At 39.9% G+C, this 21,306-nt stretch overlaps 1 protein-coding gene across 1 annotated transcript in view; it reads right to left on the reverse strand.

The window, feature by feature from the left end:
* Nucleotides 1-21,306, reverse strand: part of SYNE2 (spectrin repeat containing nuclear envelope protein 2) — a 304,600-nt gene that overhangs the window by 242,377 nt on the left and 40,917 nt on the right. The window contains exon 2 of the mRNA XM_045579886.1: nucleotides 14,310-14,439. Within this exon, the coding sequence (XP_045435842.1) occupies nucleotides 14,310-14,388 (79 nt within the window). The 5' untranslated portion in view covers nucleotides 14,389-14,439. The remainder of the gene's footprint in view (nucleotides 1-14,309; nucleotides 14,440-21,306) is intronic.

The following is a 21,306-nucleotide window of genomic DNA, read 5'->3' on the forward strand; positions in this document are numbered from 1 at the left end:
TTTCATCTCCGATAAATCATTCATGTTCTTTTACGCACCACTTCTAAGTGACTTTAAAATACCGGGTGATGATAAACTCCAGTTCTCATATTAAGAACAACAAGTGCAGTTTATCTTTTACTAAAATTTCCCTGAATGCTTTAGAAAACCGAAGCCATTCAGAGAAATTGTAATCCCCTAATGTTGAAATCAGATGAGGAAAGTAATCTCTGGAAGAAGCATTTAGAATGACCTCCAATATTTAGAATGTACTAGTAAATCACACACTAAGCCCACCAAATGTGTATAAGTTAATCTATTATACTGACTTTTTTCCCCCTTTTAAGGGGAAGTTATTTTGAGTTTTATTTTTCCTAATATACTACTTCAAGCTTTGAACAATTACATCCCCTCTCAACACGCATGCATACACAAAAGCTGAGAAAAATCTCGTATCTCCCAAGGGGCTAATTAAAAAGGATTCTGATTTCTATAAGGAATGAATGAGATCTTTGTTAACCTACTTTACCAGGACTCTACATGACCCTGGGTTTATCTTGCCCTAGTTTTCAAAATGTAACTGACCCAGAATAAACTAAGCTTATCCCCACTGCTTGGGGGAAAAAAGAAGAAAAAAAAAATACACCAGTGAGAATTCCCATGAAGCTAAAGCTGCATGTACAACCTAAGAAGAAGAAAAAAAATTCCCTGAAAAAACTATACAGTGCACACACCACTGTTCAAAGAGCTCTGATTTTATTTTTCAATCAATCAAGCTCTGATTTTATTTGTGACATTATAAAGCTTCACGATATCAAGGCAAATAATCTTCCAAGAAAACACAAGCGAATACATTAATTGCTACTGTGGTATCAGGAACTTTCTAAAAGCTTTTGTGTTGGTACAGGACAGCATTGGTAGCCAGTGAAGGACTACAACTTTTTTTCTCTGGGTGAAATAATCTTCTAATTAGCCAAAAAGAAAAGAAGGGAAAAAAGAAAAAAAAGAAAGAAAAAAAAAACACCAGAGATGATTTGCTGTTATTCATAACTAGAGGCCCGATGCACGAAATCTGTGCACGGGGCTCAGCCCCTGTCACTGCTACTTCATCAGGCAGGTCATCTAGTCTAATTAGCATATTATGCTTTTATTATTATAGATAACTAAGCAATCTAAATTGGTTAGGGAAACCAAAATACTGCCTGCTAAAACAAGTCCTTTCCTTACTCTTCATTCATCATTTCCGTCAAAATTCCAAACTAGGAATTGGCTGCAAAAGGGTAGAAATTCTGCCCAGAAGCCTTTTATTAATCCTGATCCTCTTTCTCAGACTTTACATGGTTTTGCTCACTCACTGTCATACAGTAATGCTGGGGGGTGTTTCTCGGCATCTGGAAGGGTTCAGGAATCTGGAGAAGGTGCTGTGGCATAAATTAATAAACTAGAAATACAATATAAATTTGTAATCCATGGGGGAGCCAGAGGAGCTTAGCTATAGGAACCAAGTTCTCTGAATCTCTGGACTTCTTGCTCTTTATTAACACAAATTGTCCTAAGGCAAAGCTGATATACATATCAAAGGTTAAGGTTTAGTATACAGTAGGCATTGTTTTTTGGGGAACTGCCTTCTGCTGTTCAGGTGTTTGGCCAGCAGGAGGCAATAACATGTAGATTAAAATGCCCTCAGCTGTCTGGCAACAGGCAATAATATGTACAAACCTTTAAGTGTGGGAAAATGCCCTTAGCCATTCCAGCAGCAGGTAATATGTATTCAGCCCTGCTGAATCCCCAAATTCCAGCTAATTCCAGCATGTCATAAATGCAAGAAATTTCATCAAAAGGTTGATGGAACTTCTTGCGTTTATGACATGCTGGAATCAGCTTCTGGCAATAAGGCAAACAGAATTTCCTCAGGAACATGATACTAATGCACTACTGAGCTCCCAAACATCACATGCACACCTCACTGGCCTAAGTTGAAAGAAATCTGTTTCCATTCTGACTAATTTTCCTGAACATCGAACAGTTCTTCGCATTTGGGCACTTTCCATATCTTTTAAAATTGGAATGGCCACTGATTTATTCATTATACAGGTGTTTATTGAAAGCCTAACATCTGTCTGAAAGTTCAATGGCAATAAAGAAGTGCCCTGCTCAGGGACACCGGGAGGAACGCAGAGTGCCCGTTAAAGCAGATGATGTCCAAACAAGAGCAAAAACTCAAGGTTAAGGAACAATTACAGGGAGTTCAGCAAGAAGAAGAACTCCAGAAAGTTCTTACCAAATGTTTGGGTTTTTTACGTTGAAAAGAATATATAACTCGCCTTGCAAATAATGTGTTATACAGATACATTCTTATCCTTCATCCCCCTCAAATTGGAATATAAAAATACATTTCAGTCATATTTTTATTTGAACATTAGATACCAAAAATAAGGAATATGACCCTGAATAGTTAAAAAACATCAATGTGTTTCACAAGAATTATTACATTTGCATCCCAGGTCATTTTCTTGCTTTCACACAACATCCAAAGTACAGCCAGACTACGTGTTTCTTTTTGTTGTTGTTGTTACTCCTCACCCAAATATATATTTTTTTCACTGATTTTTAGAGAGAGTGGAAGGGAGGGATAGAGAGAAATATCGATGTGAGAGAGAGATATATCAATCAGTTGCCTCCCACGTGCACCCCGACCAGAGGCAGGCATCGAGGCTGCAACCGAGGTACGTGCCCTTAATCGGAATTGAACCCAGGACCCCTCAGTCCACAGTCCGAGGCTCTATCCATTGAGCCAAACCAGTTTCAGCTGGACTACAGGCTTCTTGAAGGTGCTCAACCTATTCCTTGTTGTGCCTTTAACATCCAGCTCACAGCACATACTGAAAAACCGAATAAAATTAAACACGGCATTGCGTTATGATGTTTGTAATCTAACCCACTGAACACAAACAATTGCTAATGTAACTAAAAATAGTATATAAATTGAAAGCCTCTTTTCAGAGGGGTGGCCATGAATAATGAATAAATTTAAATAGTGTAATAACCTAACCACAGAGACTCGCATTTCACTACAGAGCCCTTCTCAGTAATGACATCCACCCAGGAGACATAGGAGGGTTTTTTAATCTTTTAAAATATGTCATCTAGATGACAACAGCACTAAATAAAACATACGAGCATTGTTTGAGATGACACAGGGACTGGGCGGAGCACAGCTCCATGCAGGTCTGTGCAGGCAGGTGCCCATTCGCCAGCCTCCTGGCAGGGCTGCGTGAAAGTGGACCCCACATGTGGAGGCAAAGGTAACAGGATCCACGCTCCTTCCTCGGCTGTGCCTACCGAATGGTAACATTCAATACTTAGACGCTGTTTTTCTGAAGCACTGGCCTACCTCAGTTTTTAAAACAAACTGACTTGCCCCTGCTGTGTGAATTTATTGTGTCCTTTAGTTGCCAACAAATTTATAGCCAATGTTTACTGTGAAAAAGAAATAACTTAAATCTGAAATATATAAAATGTCCAAAAAAGTTCAAAATGTCCGTTGCACTCATTTAAAATATCACAAGATGAGCCGAAACCGGTTTGGCTCAATGGGTAGAGCGTCGGCTTGGGGACTGAAGGGTCCCGGGTTCGATTCCGGTCAGGGGCATGTACCTTGGTTGAGGGCATATCCCCAGTAGAGGGTGTGCAAGAGGCAGCTGATCAATGACTCTCTCTCATTGATGTTTCTAATTCTGTATCTCTCTCCCTTCCTCTCTGTACAAAAATCAATAAAATATATTTTTTTAAATAAAATAAAATATCACAAGATGAGCCAACCAATCAGTGAATATAACTTATTATGATGATCAATTATTATGAATGTGACTTTCACGTGGGCCCTCCACCTGTATCATGCCTTTATTCTTTCCATGACGTAGGACATTCTTACGACTTTCTTGGTAAATAGTATCTTTTATCTACAACAATTTATCTTAAGCACATCGATGTAAACTAATATTTAATGGCATTATTCTTTTTTATTTCAAGAAACCTTTATACACTTAAAATTTATTGAGGCACATGAAGAACTTTTGTTTATATGGGTTATATCTGTAGATATTTACTGCATTGGAAATTAAAACCAAGGAATTAAAAATATGGACTTATTCTCATTTATAAAATGAGAATAATCTCATTTCATGTTAACATGTATAATATTTTTATGAAAGACAATTTTAAAAATAACTTAATGAGGAGAGTGACATTATTGTACAATCTCTTTAATGTCTGGTTTAATAAAAGGTAACCAGATTCCCACATCTGCTGCTGCATTCAATCCATTGTGTTATGACATGTGATATAGCTTATGAGCAGCTCCATTGTGCAGCAAAAAAAGGATGTTTTAGCAGAAACCAGTTTGGCTCAGTGGTAGAGCGTCGGTCTGCGGACTGAAGGGTCCCAGGTTTGATTCTGGTCAGGGGCATGTACGTTGGTTGCGGGCACATCTTCGGTAGGAGGCAGCTGGTCGGTGTTTCTCTCTCATCAACGTTTCTAGCTCTCTATCTCTCTCCCTTCCTCTCTGTAAAAAATCAATAAAAATATATTTTTTAAAACAAGGATGTTTTAATTAGGATAGCTATTGGAGGCCTTTATGAGAGGGTGACATTTAAGTACCGACATGAAGGAGAAGAGGGAGCTAATCATATGATTAGCTGAGGCAAGAACACTCTCAAAGCAAGTGCCAATGACTGTGGCACAAGCAAGCAGCAAGCTTTAGTCAAAGGCTGTTTTAGTAATTGTAGTTATCAAGGTGAGAGAAGATGAGGATACCGCCGAAACTGGTTTGGCTCAGTGGTAGAGCGTCGGTCTGCGGACTGAAAGGTCCAGGTTCGATTCAGGTCAAGGGCATGTACATTGGTTGCGGGCACATCCCCAGTAGAGGGTGTGCAAGAGGCAGCTGGTTGATGTTTCTCTCTCATCAACGTTTCTAACTCTCTCTCCCTCTCCTTACCTCTCTGTAAAAAATCAATAAAATATATTTAAAAAAAATTAAAAAGATGATACCATCAGAGGTCTTCCAGTCTACCTTGCCTAAAACATTATGTCATTCTCTTAACTCAACAATTGATTTATTTCCTTTTTATCACAGTTAGTAATTATTTTATTTATTTGCTTGCTTACTCATCTCCCAGGAAGCTTCTGAAGGAGTCTCTGTCTGCTTATGCACTGACGCATACCCATTTCCTAGCAATTAGTAGGCACTCAGTAAAAATCACATTACATCTTGGTATTCATGGCACCAGTAATTGTATCTGATTCATAGAAAGCGTTGAATGCATTTTTGTTAAATAAAATCCTATTCCTATGGCAAGCCATTATAACAAATAGGATGTGGGCTTAAACCATTAGAACAAAGTAAGACCTACTGACAAAGAAAGCTGGAACTATACTTGTATATTCATCTGTAACTTTGAGTCTAAAAAAACTGTTGAGTCTAAGTCTGGTAAACTATTCAAGGAGAATGCAGTCCTTTTTAAAAAAAAAATATTTTTATCGATTTCAGAGAGGAAGGGAGGAGAGAGAGAGAAACATCAATGATGAGAGAGAATCATTAGTTGGCTGCCTTCTACATGCTCCACACTGAAATCGAGCCCGCAACCCAGGCATGTGCCATTGACCAGAATCAAACCCTTGGGTCTGCAGGCTGACGCTCCATCCACTGAGTCAAACAGGCCAGGGCAGTAGTTGGCTAACTCTTTAGTCAACAGAGCAGCAACCTGCGGCTCGGCTAGCAAGGTGCATGTGGCTCGCGAGCTGCGGTTTGTCGACCACTGGGCTAGGCCAAGGAGAGTGCACTCCTTTTTGGAAGGTCACCAGCTATAACAAGGGAACTAGGAGCCTTCAGCAACAAGCCTAAGATCAGAGTGGAGCAAACTATTCCACTTCCAAGACATATCAGTAAAGGTCAATGAGCAAGAATAGGGCCTGGCTCTTCTTTTTTTTTTTAAATCCTCATCCAAGGACATTCTTTTATTGATTTCAGAGAAAGAGGAAGGGAGAGAAAGAGAGAGAGAAACATCCGTGTGAGAGAGGGCCTGGCTCTTTGTCACTCCTGAGAGATGTTTAAGGGCTGGTCTACAAAGGCAGCTGTGGCCCTATGCATTGCACTGAGAGCTGTGGGTGTTCCGTCTGGATTGTTGGCCAAGTTTAATTGGCATTATTCTTTGATGCTAGTAAAAAGCTAAGTGAAAACACACTTAATAAAAAGGAAGCTAATGCCGAGACCGGTTTGGCTCAATGGATAGAGCGTCAGCTTGGGGACTGAAGGGTCCTGGGTTCGATTCCGGTCAAGGGCATGTCCCCAGTGGGGGGTGTGCAAAAGGCAGCTGATCGATGACTCTCTCTCATCGATGTTTCTAACTCTCTATCTCTCTCCCTTCCTCTCTGTACAAAATCAATAAAATATATTTTAAAAAAAACAGCTAATAATTTGGACATTATATATGCTACCACTAGTATCCTAAGCACTTTGACTACTAAACCTTAGAGCTGCTCTACCCCAGTGGTTGGCAAACTCATTAGTCAACAGAGCCAAATATCAACAGTACAATGATTGAAATTTCTTTTGAGAGCCAAATTTTTAAACTTCAACTTCTTCTAACACCACTTTTTTCAAAATAGACTCACCCAGGCCGTGGTGTTTTGTGGAAGAGCCACACTCAAGGGGCCAAAGAGCTGAATGCGGCTCGCAAGCCGCAGTTTGTCGACCACGGCTCTATCCTATTACCATATTCAGTAGTTGCAAAGTCCTATTGAGTCTTACATCTTAAGGTTTTCTTATCTGTCCCATACTTTTCATTCTCATTGCTCTAACTCTAATCCAGAATAATATGGTCCCACATACAGATATCTGCAAAGCTTTCATACTAGTTTCTCCAAATCCGTTATCTTAGCCTTTTCAAGTCTTCCTTTAAGGTAAATCTTACCTTAAAACTGGATTAATCTCCTTAACGCACAACCCCGACCTCTAACCATGCATTATACTCTCATCTTCAAGACCCAATAGCTACCTACTACCTAAAAGCAAAATCCCCTAACTTTATGGGTTTGATTTCAATTCCCTTAAGGATTTTAATCTGAAAAATAGTTCTGAAGGATTCCTATACTGGTCTCCCATTAAACTGGTGACAAAGAAAGTCCCTTTCAAATTGAAAATTCTGTGATACTTATCCATCTTGTCCCCTTACTATTTTCATAATCATATCAACCCAGTATTTCAAAGGACTGTTCCCTGAACATACCTTCCCCACCTGAAGACCTTAAGAGAAATGTTATTTCAGATAAAATATGCATTTACTATTTTTCTTAGGATAAAGGAGAAGGAAGCACCTATTATTATGCCAGGTAAGAAATTCAATGGAAAGATTTTTTTTTAATTCTATAATAGATATCTTGGTAAAGCAAATAACTTTTAAAGATAGCCAATCATTTTAATAGCTTGAACTTTCATATATCAAATTTATTGAAAATATGGACCATCCAGCCCAGCTGGTGTAGCTCAGTGGTTAAGCATCCACCCATGAACCAGAAGGTCACAGTTCAATTCCTGGTCAGTGCACATGCCCAGGTGGTGGGCTCAATCCCCAGGAGGGGGTTTGCAGGAGGCCGCTAATCAATGATTCTCTGGCATCATTGATGTGTCTATCCCTCTCTTTCTCTCCCTCCCTCTCTCTAAAGTCAATTAAAAAAAACACACCATATATTTTAGAAAAATAAAAGATGGACCATCCACAGTAGTACAAAATATACTAAATTCTATTTTTCATTATCTACTCAAATTCACAAATGCCATTTCTTTCTTTTCTCAACAACCTAACCATTTCAAGGCTGTTCTCACAAAACTGAGAGAACACAAATATCTTCCTACAAAATGGGCCCTCATAAGTCCCTTCACGAAGACATTCTCCCAAGATCACACAAAAGATGAGCAAAAAGAAAGGTGAAGTCACTTGTTTATTGTCTCGCTCTATGAATTTCAGCAAAGCACTTCCTGATTCCTTAGGCCTGATTCTGCGTAGGCCCAGCACTGTGGGATGTGTTTTCACAGCATATCAGCAATGAATCACCACATTTCAATGCAATCATGTTAATCTTTTCTTGAGCATGTTATTCCGAGTCAGGGTATGGCCATAATTATCTCACCTTGGATAAGTTTTGGCTAAAATAAAGTAGGCATTATAAATTAAATAGGCCTGTATTTGCCTCTAAAAATATATTCTAAAATGAGGGGGAAAGCAAACCTTTCTTATGAGCAATGATCCTTGGCCTCTCATATTACCTAAAATCTCTATTCTCATATTACTCCAAGGATCATTAAGCATAGGCGAGTTTTGTTGAATGCAACTCTGATTACACAGTAAACAAAGCCAAATGCTTTTTATTTCTCCTTTAAAATCGAATTTATTGGGGTGACATTGGTTAATAAGATTATATAAGTTTCAGGTGCACAATTCTATGATATATTAGGTCTAGTAATAATTAATGTCGTTTTCTAATACTTTTAAATCCAATTTATTTAAACAATACAACAAAATGTAATCAACAATATAGTTGCCGTTATTTTCTACTACTTGTGCCCAACGCTCAGGAAGCATTTTAATCCCTCTGTTGTAAAATTCTTGTGATTTGATGCAAAAAATTCGGTCAATGCATTTTTTAGGCATTCTTCATTATTAAATTTTTTTCCAAGAAGAAAGTTTTGCAAAGAACGAAACAAATGGTAATCGGAAGGGGCAATATCAGGAGAATATGAGGGAGAACTTCCCATTCCAACTGGTGCAGTTTTTCAGCAGTGATTCTTGCAGTATGCGGTCATGCGTTGTCGTGGTGAAGAATTACGCCCTTCCGATTAATCAGCGCGGGTTCTTTTTCTCTTAAAGCTTGGGCTAACCTTTCCAATTGGGCACTATACACTGCACTTGTAATGGTTTGGTTAGATGGTAAAAGTTCATAATGAAGAATTCCTTTAAAATTCCACCAAACACACACATCACTTTTTTCGCATGCAAGTCAGGTTTTGGCGTGGGCTGCGGAGCCTCATTTTTGTCCAACCATTGAGGCCGCCTTTTCAAATTAACATACAGCACCCATTCTTCATCTCCGGTAACAATTTGCTCTAAAAATGGCAAACGGTTTTGACGAGAGAGGAGCGAACTGCAAATTGTGACTCTTTGATTACGGTTGTTGTCGGTCAACTCATGAGGAACCCATTTTCCAAACTTTTGGACTTTGCCAAGTGCACGCAATTGATTGGAAATTGTTTTTTGTGAACAATTTAAAGTTGTCGCAAGGTCTTGTTGGGTAATTTGAGGATTTTGCACCAAAAGAGCTTGAAGAGCTTCTTGATCAAAATTGGACACACGGCCTAGACCACTCTTGTCATCTAACGAAAAATTTCCCTCGCGAAATTTCTCAAACCAACGCTGGCATTTTCTGGCGCTAACTGCATCTTGACCAAGAGCACTACAGATGTTTTTTGCAGCCTCACTTGCTTTTCTTCCTAACTGGAACTCGTAAAGCATGCAGTGCCGAATATGTTCTTCATCCGCCATCTTCTTAGCCCTAGTTTTGCAACAAAAACCAAACCAAACACAAACTTTTTCAAGCAAAACTTGTTAATTGCACTTCACACGTTCTGTAGATACCACGTGTTTGAAGGTTATGTCAATACAAGTCAACGCCAAGCAAGATTTTAAACGAATGTTTTAAAACTACATTAATTATTACTAGACCCTACCATTTGTATATTATATCATATGTTCACCACCCCAAGCCAAGTCTACTTCCATCATTATTTATCTCCCCTTTACCCTCTTCTGGCTCCCCCTCACCTCTCCTCTCTGGTAATCACCATGCTATTGTCTGAGTCTATGAGTAGAAGATGTGGTTTTCTTTTTTTGCTTAATCCCTTCACCTTTTTCACCTACAACCCCAACCCCCCTCTCTTTTAACAGCTGTCTGTCCTCTGTATTTATCAGTGTGTTCCTATTTTATTTGTTTGTTATTTTTTTATATATTTTATTGATTTTTTTACAGAGAAGAAGAGAGAAGGATAGAGAGTCAGAAACATCGATGAGAGAGAATCATCGATCAGCTGCTTCCTGCACCCCCCCCCACTGGGGATGTGCCCGCAACCAAGGCACATGCCCTTGACCGGAATCGAACCTGGGACCCTTCAGTACGCAGACCGACGCTCTATCCACTGAGCCAAACCGGTTTCAGCTTGTTTGTTATTTTTGTTCATTATTAGATTTCACATATGAGTGAAATCATACAGCCTTACAGGATCTATCTTTCTCTGTCTTATTTCACTTAGCATTATACTCCCCAAGTCCATCCATGCTGTCAAAAAGATTTCCTTCTTTTTGGGGGGTTGAAAAGAATCATTATAAATCTGCTGATAATAATATAGAACTTAAGGAAATCTATTTGTCTCTCAGTTAAGCTTTCATTGTATAGTCATGAGAACTTCTTGATTGATATCCCAAAGGGTACCTGCCAGTGTCAACTTCACCACGTCATAGCATTAGCTCTCCACCTCTCCTCACAGAGCAATGCACCCAGCACCACGGTCCTTGAAATAAATACAACATGAAGGAAAACCCTTCCCATTGGCAGTGAATGTACATCACCTTTCCATTGCAAACATCCCAAACTCATCTCCTCTTGCAAAGCAGACTGTATAACTTTGTGTAATTCAAAACACAGTATGAGAAACTCCTCATTCCTTAGCAGTTTGCTAATTATTTTGAACTACTTGAACCTGAGATCATTAATATTTCTTGAAAATGACCATCTATACTTTGACTATGAAAATTTGCTATGAATTAACTGGAGTAAGGCTATTGGAGTGAATTTTCCAGAGAAAGTTGTTAGGGAAAATCCCTCTTTCAAATTGTTCTTTGAAATGTGTCAGAGGGGGTGTGGTGCAGTGGAAAGAAAACCCAGCTCTGTTTCTCTCTAACTGTGACTCTGGGAAAGTAATTCCAATCTTCCTGAGTGACGGCTTCTTTCACTGTGCCTTAAAGATTAAAAAAAATCCATCTTCTGCTCTGGCCAGTGTGGTTAAGTTGGTTGTGCACTGTCCAGTGTATCAAAAGAACGCCAGTTCAATTCCCAGTCAAGCACCCATGCAGGCTCAATCCCCAGTGGGAAGTGTGCAGGAAGCAGTCGATAGATGTTGTGTTCTCATTGAGGTTTCTCTTTCTCTTTCCCCCTCTGCCTTCTTCCCTCTTTAAACATCAATTTATAAGCTATATATATAAAAACCTAAGTAACTGTCTGACCATTCAACCATTCAACCAGTAGCTATGACCACCAGGGGGCAGACGCTCAATGCACAGGCATGGAAACATGGAACAGACTGGTGAATCTCAGAGGGAAGGGGGAGGGAGGAGAGGGGAAGGGCGGGAAGAGATTAACCAAAGATCTTACATGCATACTAGAGGCCCAGTGCACACGGGTGGGGTCCCTCTGCCTGGCCTGCAGGGATTGGGCCTAAACTGGCAGTCGAACATCCCTCGAGGGGTCCCAGATTGCAAGAGGGCACCAGGCCTCTAGTTTTTTTTAAAATACCCACCTCATAATGTGACTGTGAGGATGAAATGAGATACTGTATGTAAGGGTGCTGGAGTGTGTATACAGCAGTCTAAGAAGAAACACTAAATATAACAACACTGTACGTGCTATGGGAGAAGAGAGGAGGCGGCGCAGAGCTCAGCAGAAGGGAGCCTAAGGCCCAGGAGGAGCTGAGTCTGGCTGACTGTGGGATTGGTAAGGGGCAGAGGAGGAACAGAAGAGCTGCACTTTGTCCAGTGGGAAGCGGAGGCAGAGGAGCTGCAGGGGGACAACCTGAACCAAGCACACGGGCAGGGGGAGTCTGGCCCCTTAGGGAGCTGCAGGGCTGGAGCAGTGATGAGGGGTGAGGAGGAGATGAGGGCAGAGAGAAAGGCAAGCACCTTCCCCACCAGAGAGTCTGGGAGCCACACCAGGAAGTCTAGACTTTACCCCCCATGTGATGGGAAGCCACTGAATAGAAATATCGAAACAAAACAAAACAGTAAATAACAGATGTATCTGCCCTGGCGGGTTTGGCTCAGAGGACAGAGCTTCTGCCTGTGGACTGAAGAGTCCCGGGTTTGATTCCGGTCAAGGGCACATGCCCTGGTGTGGGCTCGATCCCTAATGGGGGGTGTGCGCGAGGTAGCCAATCGACGATTCTCAATTGATGTTTCCATCTCTATCTCACTCTCCCCTCCTCTCTGAAATCAATAAAAATATATATTTTTTTAAAAAACAGATTTCTCTTTTATAACTTTTTCCTCTCAACCAAGCATTTCTACTCTAGGTTATGTGCTCCTGGATAAGAAATCCTTAGAGGCAAAGATTTTGACTGTAAATATATATTTAAATAATTATAACACAGGAAGTCCTAAAATAGGGGCTATGGGAGAGCAGAGGAGGCAGTGAAAATCTCAGCGGTGTATTGAGCTCCTACTCTGTGCCAGGCACTGCTCAGGCCCTTCGCATGCATTACTGTTCATCTTCAAAACACAGCTGCCCTATAGCCGTTATCACCCACATTTCAAGAATGAGGAAACTGAGTCAAGACAGATAAAATCGCTTATGCAAGTTCACAGAACTAGAAAGTGGCAGAGCCAGCATTAGAAATTAGATGTACCTATTTACTGTTGCATTGCCTTTCTGGTACAGTTTAGGTTCATGACTTACTACTTGCATGCTACTTAAAACTTCAGAGAAAAACAAGAACATTGATTTTTTTTCTCGTTAAATGAAAATTTGATTACAGCTGCTTATAAATATTATGACACTATAATAAATGGACTTACTTAGAATTTTTAAAATTCTTACCTTTCACAAATACTTTTCTTAGTCTATACAAATGACATAATTATTTTTTAAAGTCTGATACAAATATAGTCTATTGTAATAGCTATTGACCCCAAAGTCAAGAATATAATCATTCAAACACCTGTAATTAAAAATAAAATATCAGAAAGTCATTTTGGGATCTTATCATAAATGTCTCAAATAAATGTAATGTACAGCATGGGAACTGTAGTTAACAATACTATATTGCATATTTGAAAGTTGCTATAAAAGAATAGATCTTAAAAGTTCTCATCACATAAAAAAAAATTCTGCAACTATGTGTGGCAGTGTATATTAACTAGACTTACTCTAGTGATCATTTCATAATATATTCAAATATCAAATCACTATATTATACACCTGAAACTAATACAACATTGTATGTCAATTATGCCTCAATTAAAAATTAATAAATAAATACCAGTAAGAAATAAATCAGAATGGCTTCTAAATAACATGCCAAGAGTGCTGCATAACACTAGCCATAACCTAAAATTTGTGTTAAAAGATATTGCTACATAAATATTTGCAAAAACTTGCCGAAGCCTTATTTCTTCTACACTAGCTAACTACTCAGCTCCAAGATTTGCTTTATCATCTAAGGTGGAAAGTCTAGCGGCTAATGAATTTTCAAAATACAAAACAAATATTGCCGAACTCCAGGAGAAGCACTTACGTATAAGGTTCACCTGATTAAAACATCATCATTCATTTATATTACCACTATTCCTTTCTGTTGGTGCAAAATAGGATGTACATTTAAAAGAGGCTATGCACAGAGGGGTTGGGGGGACTGGGTGAAAACGGTGAAGGGACTGAGAGCTACAGATAGGGGATATAAAGTACAGCATAGGGAAGATGGTCAATAATATTGTAATAATTATGTGTGGTGTCAGGTGGGTACTGAAAATAGTGGGGGAACACTTTGCAAAGTATATGGTTGTCTAACTGCTATGCTGTACACCTGAAACTAATATAATAACAGCAAATGTAAACTATAATTGAAAAAAAATGTTTTAAATAATGAGTGAATAAATAGACAAATAAACAACAGAGGCTGTGTGCAAAGATGCAAAAACAAGTGTAAACAACGCCAAGCAAACTGTGGCAACCATTTAATTTTACTGCAAAGACAACAGAAAAACGGAAAGAAAGAATATTCATACACCCAGAGTGAAGAACTAAGATACCAAATTCCTTCCGAGTATTCCTTACTTCCTAGTGAGCTGAGCGAGCAGTAAACCATTTAGGCAGCCTACGGAAAGGTCCTACAATGGGAAAAGTGTGTAAGAGAGGCAGAAAGCGATGTGATCTGTGGAGAGATGGTGAGGGCATGGTTTCCACAGCTGGCGGGACACACACACACACACACACACACACACAATCTTAATTACCTTGCAGTGAGATGTGGAGATCATCGATGCCCCAGGAAACCTGCTCATCCTCGGCGGGAGGCACAGGACCGGATGCCATCCTTCGACCCGGCGGAGATTAGACCATGTCCATCTCAGGGAAAGACGAGAACTAAAAGTACAAGGGGTGCGTGCTCATTAGCAGCTGCAGCTCCGCATTTCCCATAAACACACACCACCAGAGAACAACAGAAACCAAAAACTGCCTCCCAAAGAGGCCGCCTTCTGGCAACCGTTTCCTCAGCTCACGCGGGGCACAGCGGAGACGCCTTCTTTTCTGAATCATAATCAAGATTTTGCCCTGTGACCTATTCATGCTTTTCTGGAGCTGCTGGCAGAACTCCAGGAGAGCCAAGCCAGCATTGTGGATTCAGAACTCGTGGTGGAAAGAAAAGCCATGCAGCTCAACCCCATATCTGGTCTAGAGGAGGCCAAGCTGGACACACGCTGGTGTCTGGGGAGTTTTTGTTGTACTTTATTGTCAGCCTTCGCCCTGCAAGAATGTTCGTGAAAACTTTAATTTCTTCTCTTCTCCATAAATGTTGCCATTTACTGGAAACAGTGAGAGCTGACCCTGCATAGCTTACAAAGTGAAACTAAAAAAAAAGGCTGTATCAAAAAGAATGTTTTGGTTAGGTTACCTATTAGATTGAATTATTTTCCCACCTACACATGTCTTCTTTCTTTATCCCCACTTTGACTCTTAAAGAATCCTTCCAGTAAGAGTGATTCTTACTCTGGGACCCTTTAATAGTATTGCTTCATATATCTTTTTGCCACTACGAGTGTCCTGGGGTCTAGGAATAAAATGTTGACTTCTCCCATCCAGACTTTCCTACCAAAACAAAGCTAACCAAACATATAAAAGCATAAAATGTGTTAGAGAATGAAGGGATGGATAAATGTACAGATATGTGGTCAAGCAAATAGAGCAAAACATTAATGGTAGAATCCACATGTTGAGTATATAGGTGCTCATTGTAAATTTTTTTTACTTTGTTATATATTGGAAATTCTTCATAATAAAATGTTGAGATGGGGGGAGACTAGAAATATTTTAAGCTGAGGCCAACAGCTAGATACAATCATGTTAAATATCCAATAGGCCACTTTTTAAAAATGCAAAGAATAAAAATCATTTAACAGTTAGTTAATGGTACCCTGACCTGAAAAATCTTTTCAATTCTGTCTTTCCTACTGTTTATTATCATTCCAAACCTTTTTATTATCTCTCTCACAGATCACTCTTGTTAAAGATTTTTACCTACCAAACGAACTGTTTTTTAATTAATAATTAATTGTTTTAGCCCCTGGATTAAAAGGAGTCAGGGCCCGCCTGAGGTAACAGCGTTACGATGCTGCGTTGATAAGATTCTATCCAAAATAAAAGCTGCTTGTTCGTTCCAGTGAGCCTGTGTGCCGCCTGAAGACTGATAAAGGCACAAATGTCCTTAACTGCTGATGTACCGAGGCCCTCCGCTCCCCCTTCCCACACCACGGGCTTCCGAACACAAAGTGAGACAAAGCATGTCTTCATCAGGCCGGCAGAAAAACTGAATTCCAGCGTGAACTTCCTGTGGGCACCCCCTACTCCACACCGGCGCTAATCACCAATGAACAAAAAAGGATGATAGTCACCAATGAACAGAAAAGGATGATAATCACCAAGAACAAAACAGCAGCAAACTTTCATAGCACTTACTGTGTACAGTCACTGTTCTAAGTACTTTGCAAACAGAATCTCATGTAATCTTTATAATAACTCTACGAGTTAAGGACTGTAATTATTCCCATGTATGAAAACTAAGGTGGCCAGATGTCCCGCTTTTGGCGGGACAGTCCCGATTTTCAACAATTTGTCCCGTGGCGTTTTTAAAAAGTCCAGATTTTAAAAATCAGGACTGTCCCGCCAAAAGCGGGACGTCTGGTCACCTTAATGAAAACACAAAAAGGAGCCGAGACCGGTTTGGCTCAATGGATAGAGCGTCGGCTTGGGGACTGAAGGGCCCGGGTTCGATTCCGGTCAAGGGCATGTACCTTGGTTGCGGGCATATCCCCGGTGGGGGGTGTGCAAGAGGCAGCTGATCGATGACTCTCTCTCATCGGTGTTTCTAACTCTCTATCTCTCTCCCTTCCTCTCTGTACAAAATCAATAAAATATATATATATTTAAAAAAAAAAAAAAAAAAAAAAAAAAAAAAAAAGAAAACACAAAAAGGAGAGGCACAAATGTCACACTCAGTTGTCTGAGGACACAGAGCTAATCAGTGATGAGCTAAATATTGGAACCCAGGCGGTTTTGGTTCAAGACTTCATGCTCTTGACCAATATAGTTTGGTACCTCCTAAAGCCAGCTACAACTCTGTCAGATTTCATTTACTCATTTGTTCTTCACTTACTCAACAAGCATTTTACATGTGCTAGACACTGCTTTCAAGGAATTCAATCGTCTGCGAATGACAAATGAATGAAGAGTGAAATCATCTCAGAAATGTGCATAGAAGTTACTATAGAAGCAAAGGAGGAGTACCCATCACTTGATGCTGGAAATAGATGTGACTGTCAGGAGTGCATTTATTATAAATCAGCATTTCACCCCAAAGAGTCCCATTAGCATTATTCAGATATCTTTAATCTAATAAGCATATCCCTAAAAGCCACTCACTGCCATTCGGTATTCATCAAAGACAAGGCAACAAATGTATTTCTATTAAAAACAGAACAATAAACAATAAATTGATAACCAGAAAATCAAGATATATTCCTGTGCAAGAATGGTATGTGAGATTCACTATCTTACCTAATAATAGACAAACATGTAAATTGACCACACCTCCGCTATGTCCACAGCCAATCAGAGTGAGTAGGCAAATTAGGCCAAAGATGCTGGCCACCCAGCTGCTCCAGGCTGTGTGGCCAGGCTGAATAGGGCACCTACTATGAGAGGGAGGGAAGGGGGAGAAAGGGATCTACTGGAGCAGAGGTGCAGAGGTGCTGCAGCAAAGATAAGACTGCAGATTCCAGAGTTTGCAATGAAGACAAAGATGGCAGGCTCCAGCTGGAGTCTGCAGCAAAGATGAAGAAGGCAGACTCTGGCCAGAGGGAAGGCCTGGGTCCCAGGTGCTGGAGGAAAACCAGTGCGGAAAACCAAGGGAAGGGAGGCCTATTGCATGAATCTCTTTATGCAACGGGCCTCTAGTATTATATATTAAAGCAGGGGAAAAAAGTTTAGACTTTAAAACTATTTGAGAGTTTTCTGTCTTTAACAATGAAAATTTATTAGCAAACAAGTCAACAAATACAATAACTTTTTATTTACTAAAGAATATCCTAGCCGAAACTGGTTTGGCTCAGTGGATAGAGCGTCAGTCTGCGGACTGAAGGGTCCCAGGTTTGATTCCGGTCAAGGGCATGTACATTGGTTGCGGGCACATCTCCAGTGGGGGGGTGTGCAGGAGGCAGCTGATCAATGTTTCTCTCTCATTGACATTTCTAGCTCTCTATCCCTCTCCCTTTCTCTCCGTGGAAAATCAATTTAAAAAAATATATATATATATATACACATATATATACATATATATACATACATATATGTATATATGTATATATGTATATAATATATATATGAATATCCTAGGGATTCTAAAAAAATATCCACCAAATGTCCTTCAAATCGAACTTTGAAGACTGAATGAACAATTGGAAGTGTTAGATTACTGACCCAAATACTTTCTTGGTACAATTATTTATCAAAACACACTACAGAAGGCAACTTATGGCGACACTTCCAACACAACTGTTTTGGGGGAGTAATCTCTAGAGAGGAATTTACTTACCAAGTAGGGCCCATGAAAAATTAAAACAGAGTAGAGAAGAAAAAGGTTTGAGAGATTTGCCCAGGATCTGAATTGAGAAGCTAGAAAGAGTATGAAAACAGAAGGCAGAAAGAGGGTGTGGTCAAAACCAAAAGGTTTATCAACCAAAATCTCTGAGGTCATCCTACCATTGGTATCCCGAGCACAAAAGCTGCTTTCTCGGGTGGAATCACAGCACAGAAGAGCCCTACATCCAGCTTTATTCTTCCTTTTCAAATGAAAGGTACACACAATTATGTAACAAAAGATATTTATTTTTAGAACGGAAATAAGTGAGACTATGCTTAAAGTTGAATAAAAGACCATCTTCAGGCATATAACCAAAGACTGGGTAAAGAGTGAATGAAGCAGCATTAAAGATTCTAAGACCTGACAAAACCGGTTTGGCTCAGTGGCTAAAGCGTCGGCCTGTGGACTGAAGGATCCCAGGTTCGATTCTGGTCAAGGGCATGTACCTTGGTTGTGGGCACATCCCCAATAGGGGGTGTGCCAGAGGTAGCTGGTTGATGTTTCTCTCTCATCGATGTTTCTAACTCTCTATCCCTCTCCCTTCCTCTCAGTAAAAAGTCAATAAAATATATTATAAAAAAAAAAAAAAAAGATTCTAAGATCAAGTGAAATCTGGGGAATTACATTTTTCCAAATCCCTGGGAACTAACATACACATATTTACAAATGGCATAAGCTATTTTGAAAGAACAGTGGTTTGCTTATGCAATACATCTTAATATGCCTCTGGTATCTCTAAAACTTCAAAACATTACAGAATTTCCCCTTTTTTAGAGAAATCTTGCCATTTACTTTGAATTATTATTATTAGAATTTTTTAACTCAAAATGAGATTACCTCTAGAGAATGGAATTATGGGTCGTTTTCATTTTCATGATTTTGCTTATCTACATTTAAAATTTTTTCAGATGGATGCATATTTCTGCTGTAATAAGAAAAATGTTTTTGCCTTTATCTAATATAGTGACAACAAAATGGGGACTAAGGTATTATTTGGGTTCAAGGTCAGTTCTCTAACCAATATGTTATGGAACCCATTCTATCTGTATCTTCATCAGAAGAAAAATTCTCTCTTGACCAAATAAAATATTAGAAAAATTCCGAAGTTGTCAAAAATTTCTGGTAAAGACTCCTAGAAGTCATTGGTAGCACATCAAGTCTCTTATTTTTTCTCATTATTGAACAGTTTACTAGTGAGCCCTACCAGTCCAATAACACAGAAAAAAATCAACAGAGAGAAAGGGCCACCTGTCCTATCTTCAAAGGCTGGTCAGAAGGTGTAGCACAGCGGGATACAGTGAGTACAGGCAGGTTATTCTTGAACAGAGTAATTTCAATGGTAGCTTTTCCTCTGGGGGCCTCCCTCATTCTTTTTCCCCCCTACAGTTCTGCTGCACCGTGTTATTTATGATCCTCCCAGGAAATCTGAAGGACCCCCCTTCTGCCAGTTGAGTTATAGAGCTATTCCAAGCAATGGACGATTATTAACACTGATCTGCTCACAAGCTCACAGAAGCAAGTCGGTGCCACGTTCACAGTAAGTTTCTTTATCTTTTTCCCATTAACTTTTCCTAACTCCGTTACTACTCCTTTTTCATCATCATTTAACCAGAAGCAATTGGTACAAATTCCCAGACCCGGTGGCTTTTAAAGTCTACTCCATTGTCTCCTTTCAGGCGTTTTATTTCTCTAAGGACCACCACCACCAAATGCCAGAACCATCAATCCTATCTACTCCCTGCACTTTGGAAAACAAACATGTAGCAATTCTCTGAATACAGACGCGCTGTGCTTGCTCCCTCACAACGAAGCAGTGTCACTCACCAGCCAATGCCAACAGTGCCGCTAAGCTAAGCCGCCCACTCCGACCTTGATAAAGGCTTTCTGAGTGAATGTAGCCACTTCCCTAAAAGAGCCTTCTGTTGGCCTTGACCAAGTCCCAAACGTTCTGAGCTGCAGTGTCCACTGCAGTAGAATGGGAATGATAATACTTACAGGGTGATGGTTGGAATTCAACAAAAAAGCGCATGAAGCGGGAGGTGGGTGAGTGGAGAGAGATTAACCAAAGATTTTATATGCAAATATGCATAACCCATGGACACAGACAATTGTATGGAAAGGCCTAGGGTGGGGGAAGACAGGCAAGGAAGTGATCAATGGAGACAAAAGGGGGTCATCTTTAATATTTTCAACAACAAATATATATATTTTTTTAAAGCACATGAAACTAAAACACTGTGGTAACAACTAACATGTGCTGAGTACTTTCTTGGAGAGATGTGTTACAGTACATAAATAGCATTTATTATCATCTAGGAAATAACTTGTCAGGATTATTTATTCTATTTCTTCATCAGCAGTAAAACTGAAAGCTCACCAAAATTCTAAAATGAAGAGTAAAAAAACTTAAAGATGAACATTTCCAATGCTACAAAATTGGGTGTTAAATCCGTGTAGGTCTATAAAGCTTATATTTTTTAATTTACATCAGCACATTTTAACCTAGAAATTCTGCCTTTGCTCCGCACTCAAATATTCTACAGTTCACAATTCTCCCAGCAAAAGTCCCCTGCCCTTGATACCACCATGTCACCAGTCTCCTAAAAAGCTTAACGACACCTTTACGTTATAAGTTTATGAACAATGGTTTGGGGATTTCCCCCCATATATAGCTCTTTATTTCTTTTGTTATCACCTCTCCCCCTGACTCCATTACTTTGTTCCTAAATTGCTACCAAAGATTTCAATTAACTACAGCTTCCCCACTCCTTCCTTTGAAGAAACCCTGAGATACTTGGGACATGAAAGCAGGAGATACTGCAGAAGCAGAGGATGAGACATGGGTTCAAAAACAAATGGAACAGAGTGTGCTGAAGATAAGCGCTGAGAGCAAGATTTTAGACAAGTCTCCGCAGGAACAATAGTAGGACCCCAGCCCTCACCTACTCCACCTACTCCAAGAGCCTGGCAACCAGACCTACTCTCCTACCCCAGCTCCGCCCACAGGCCAGATTTCAAAGGATCAGTTGTTTTTTCCTTGGGGGGGGGGGGGGGGGGGGAAGCAGACGACATCCCAGAAAAGACCTCCAAATACT

This window comes from Pipistrellus kuhlii, unplaced genomic scaffold (assembly GCF_014108245.1).
Source record: "Pipistrellus kuhlii isolate mPipKuh1 unplaced genomic scaffold, mPipKuh1.p scaffold_m20_p_1, whole genome shotgun sequence".
Classification (NCBI taxonomy): domain Eukaryota; kingdom Metazoa; phylum Chordata; class Mammalia; order Chiroptera; family Vespertilionidae; genus Pipistrellus; species Pipistrellus kuhlii.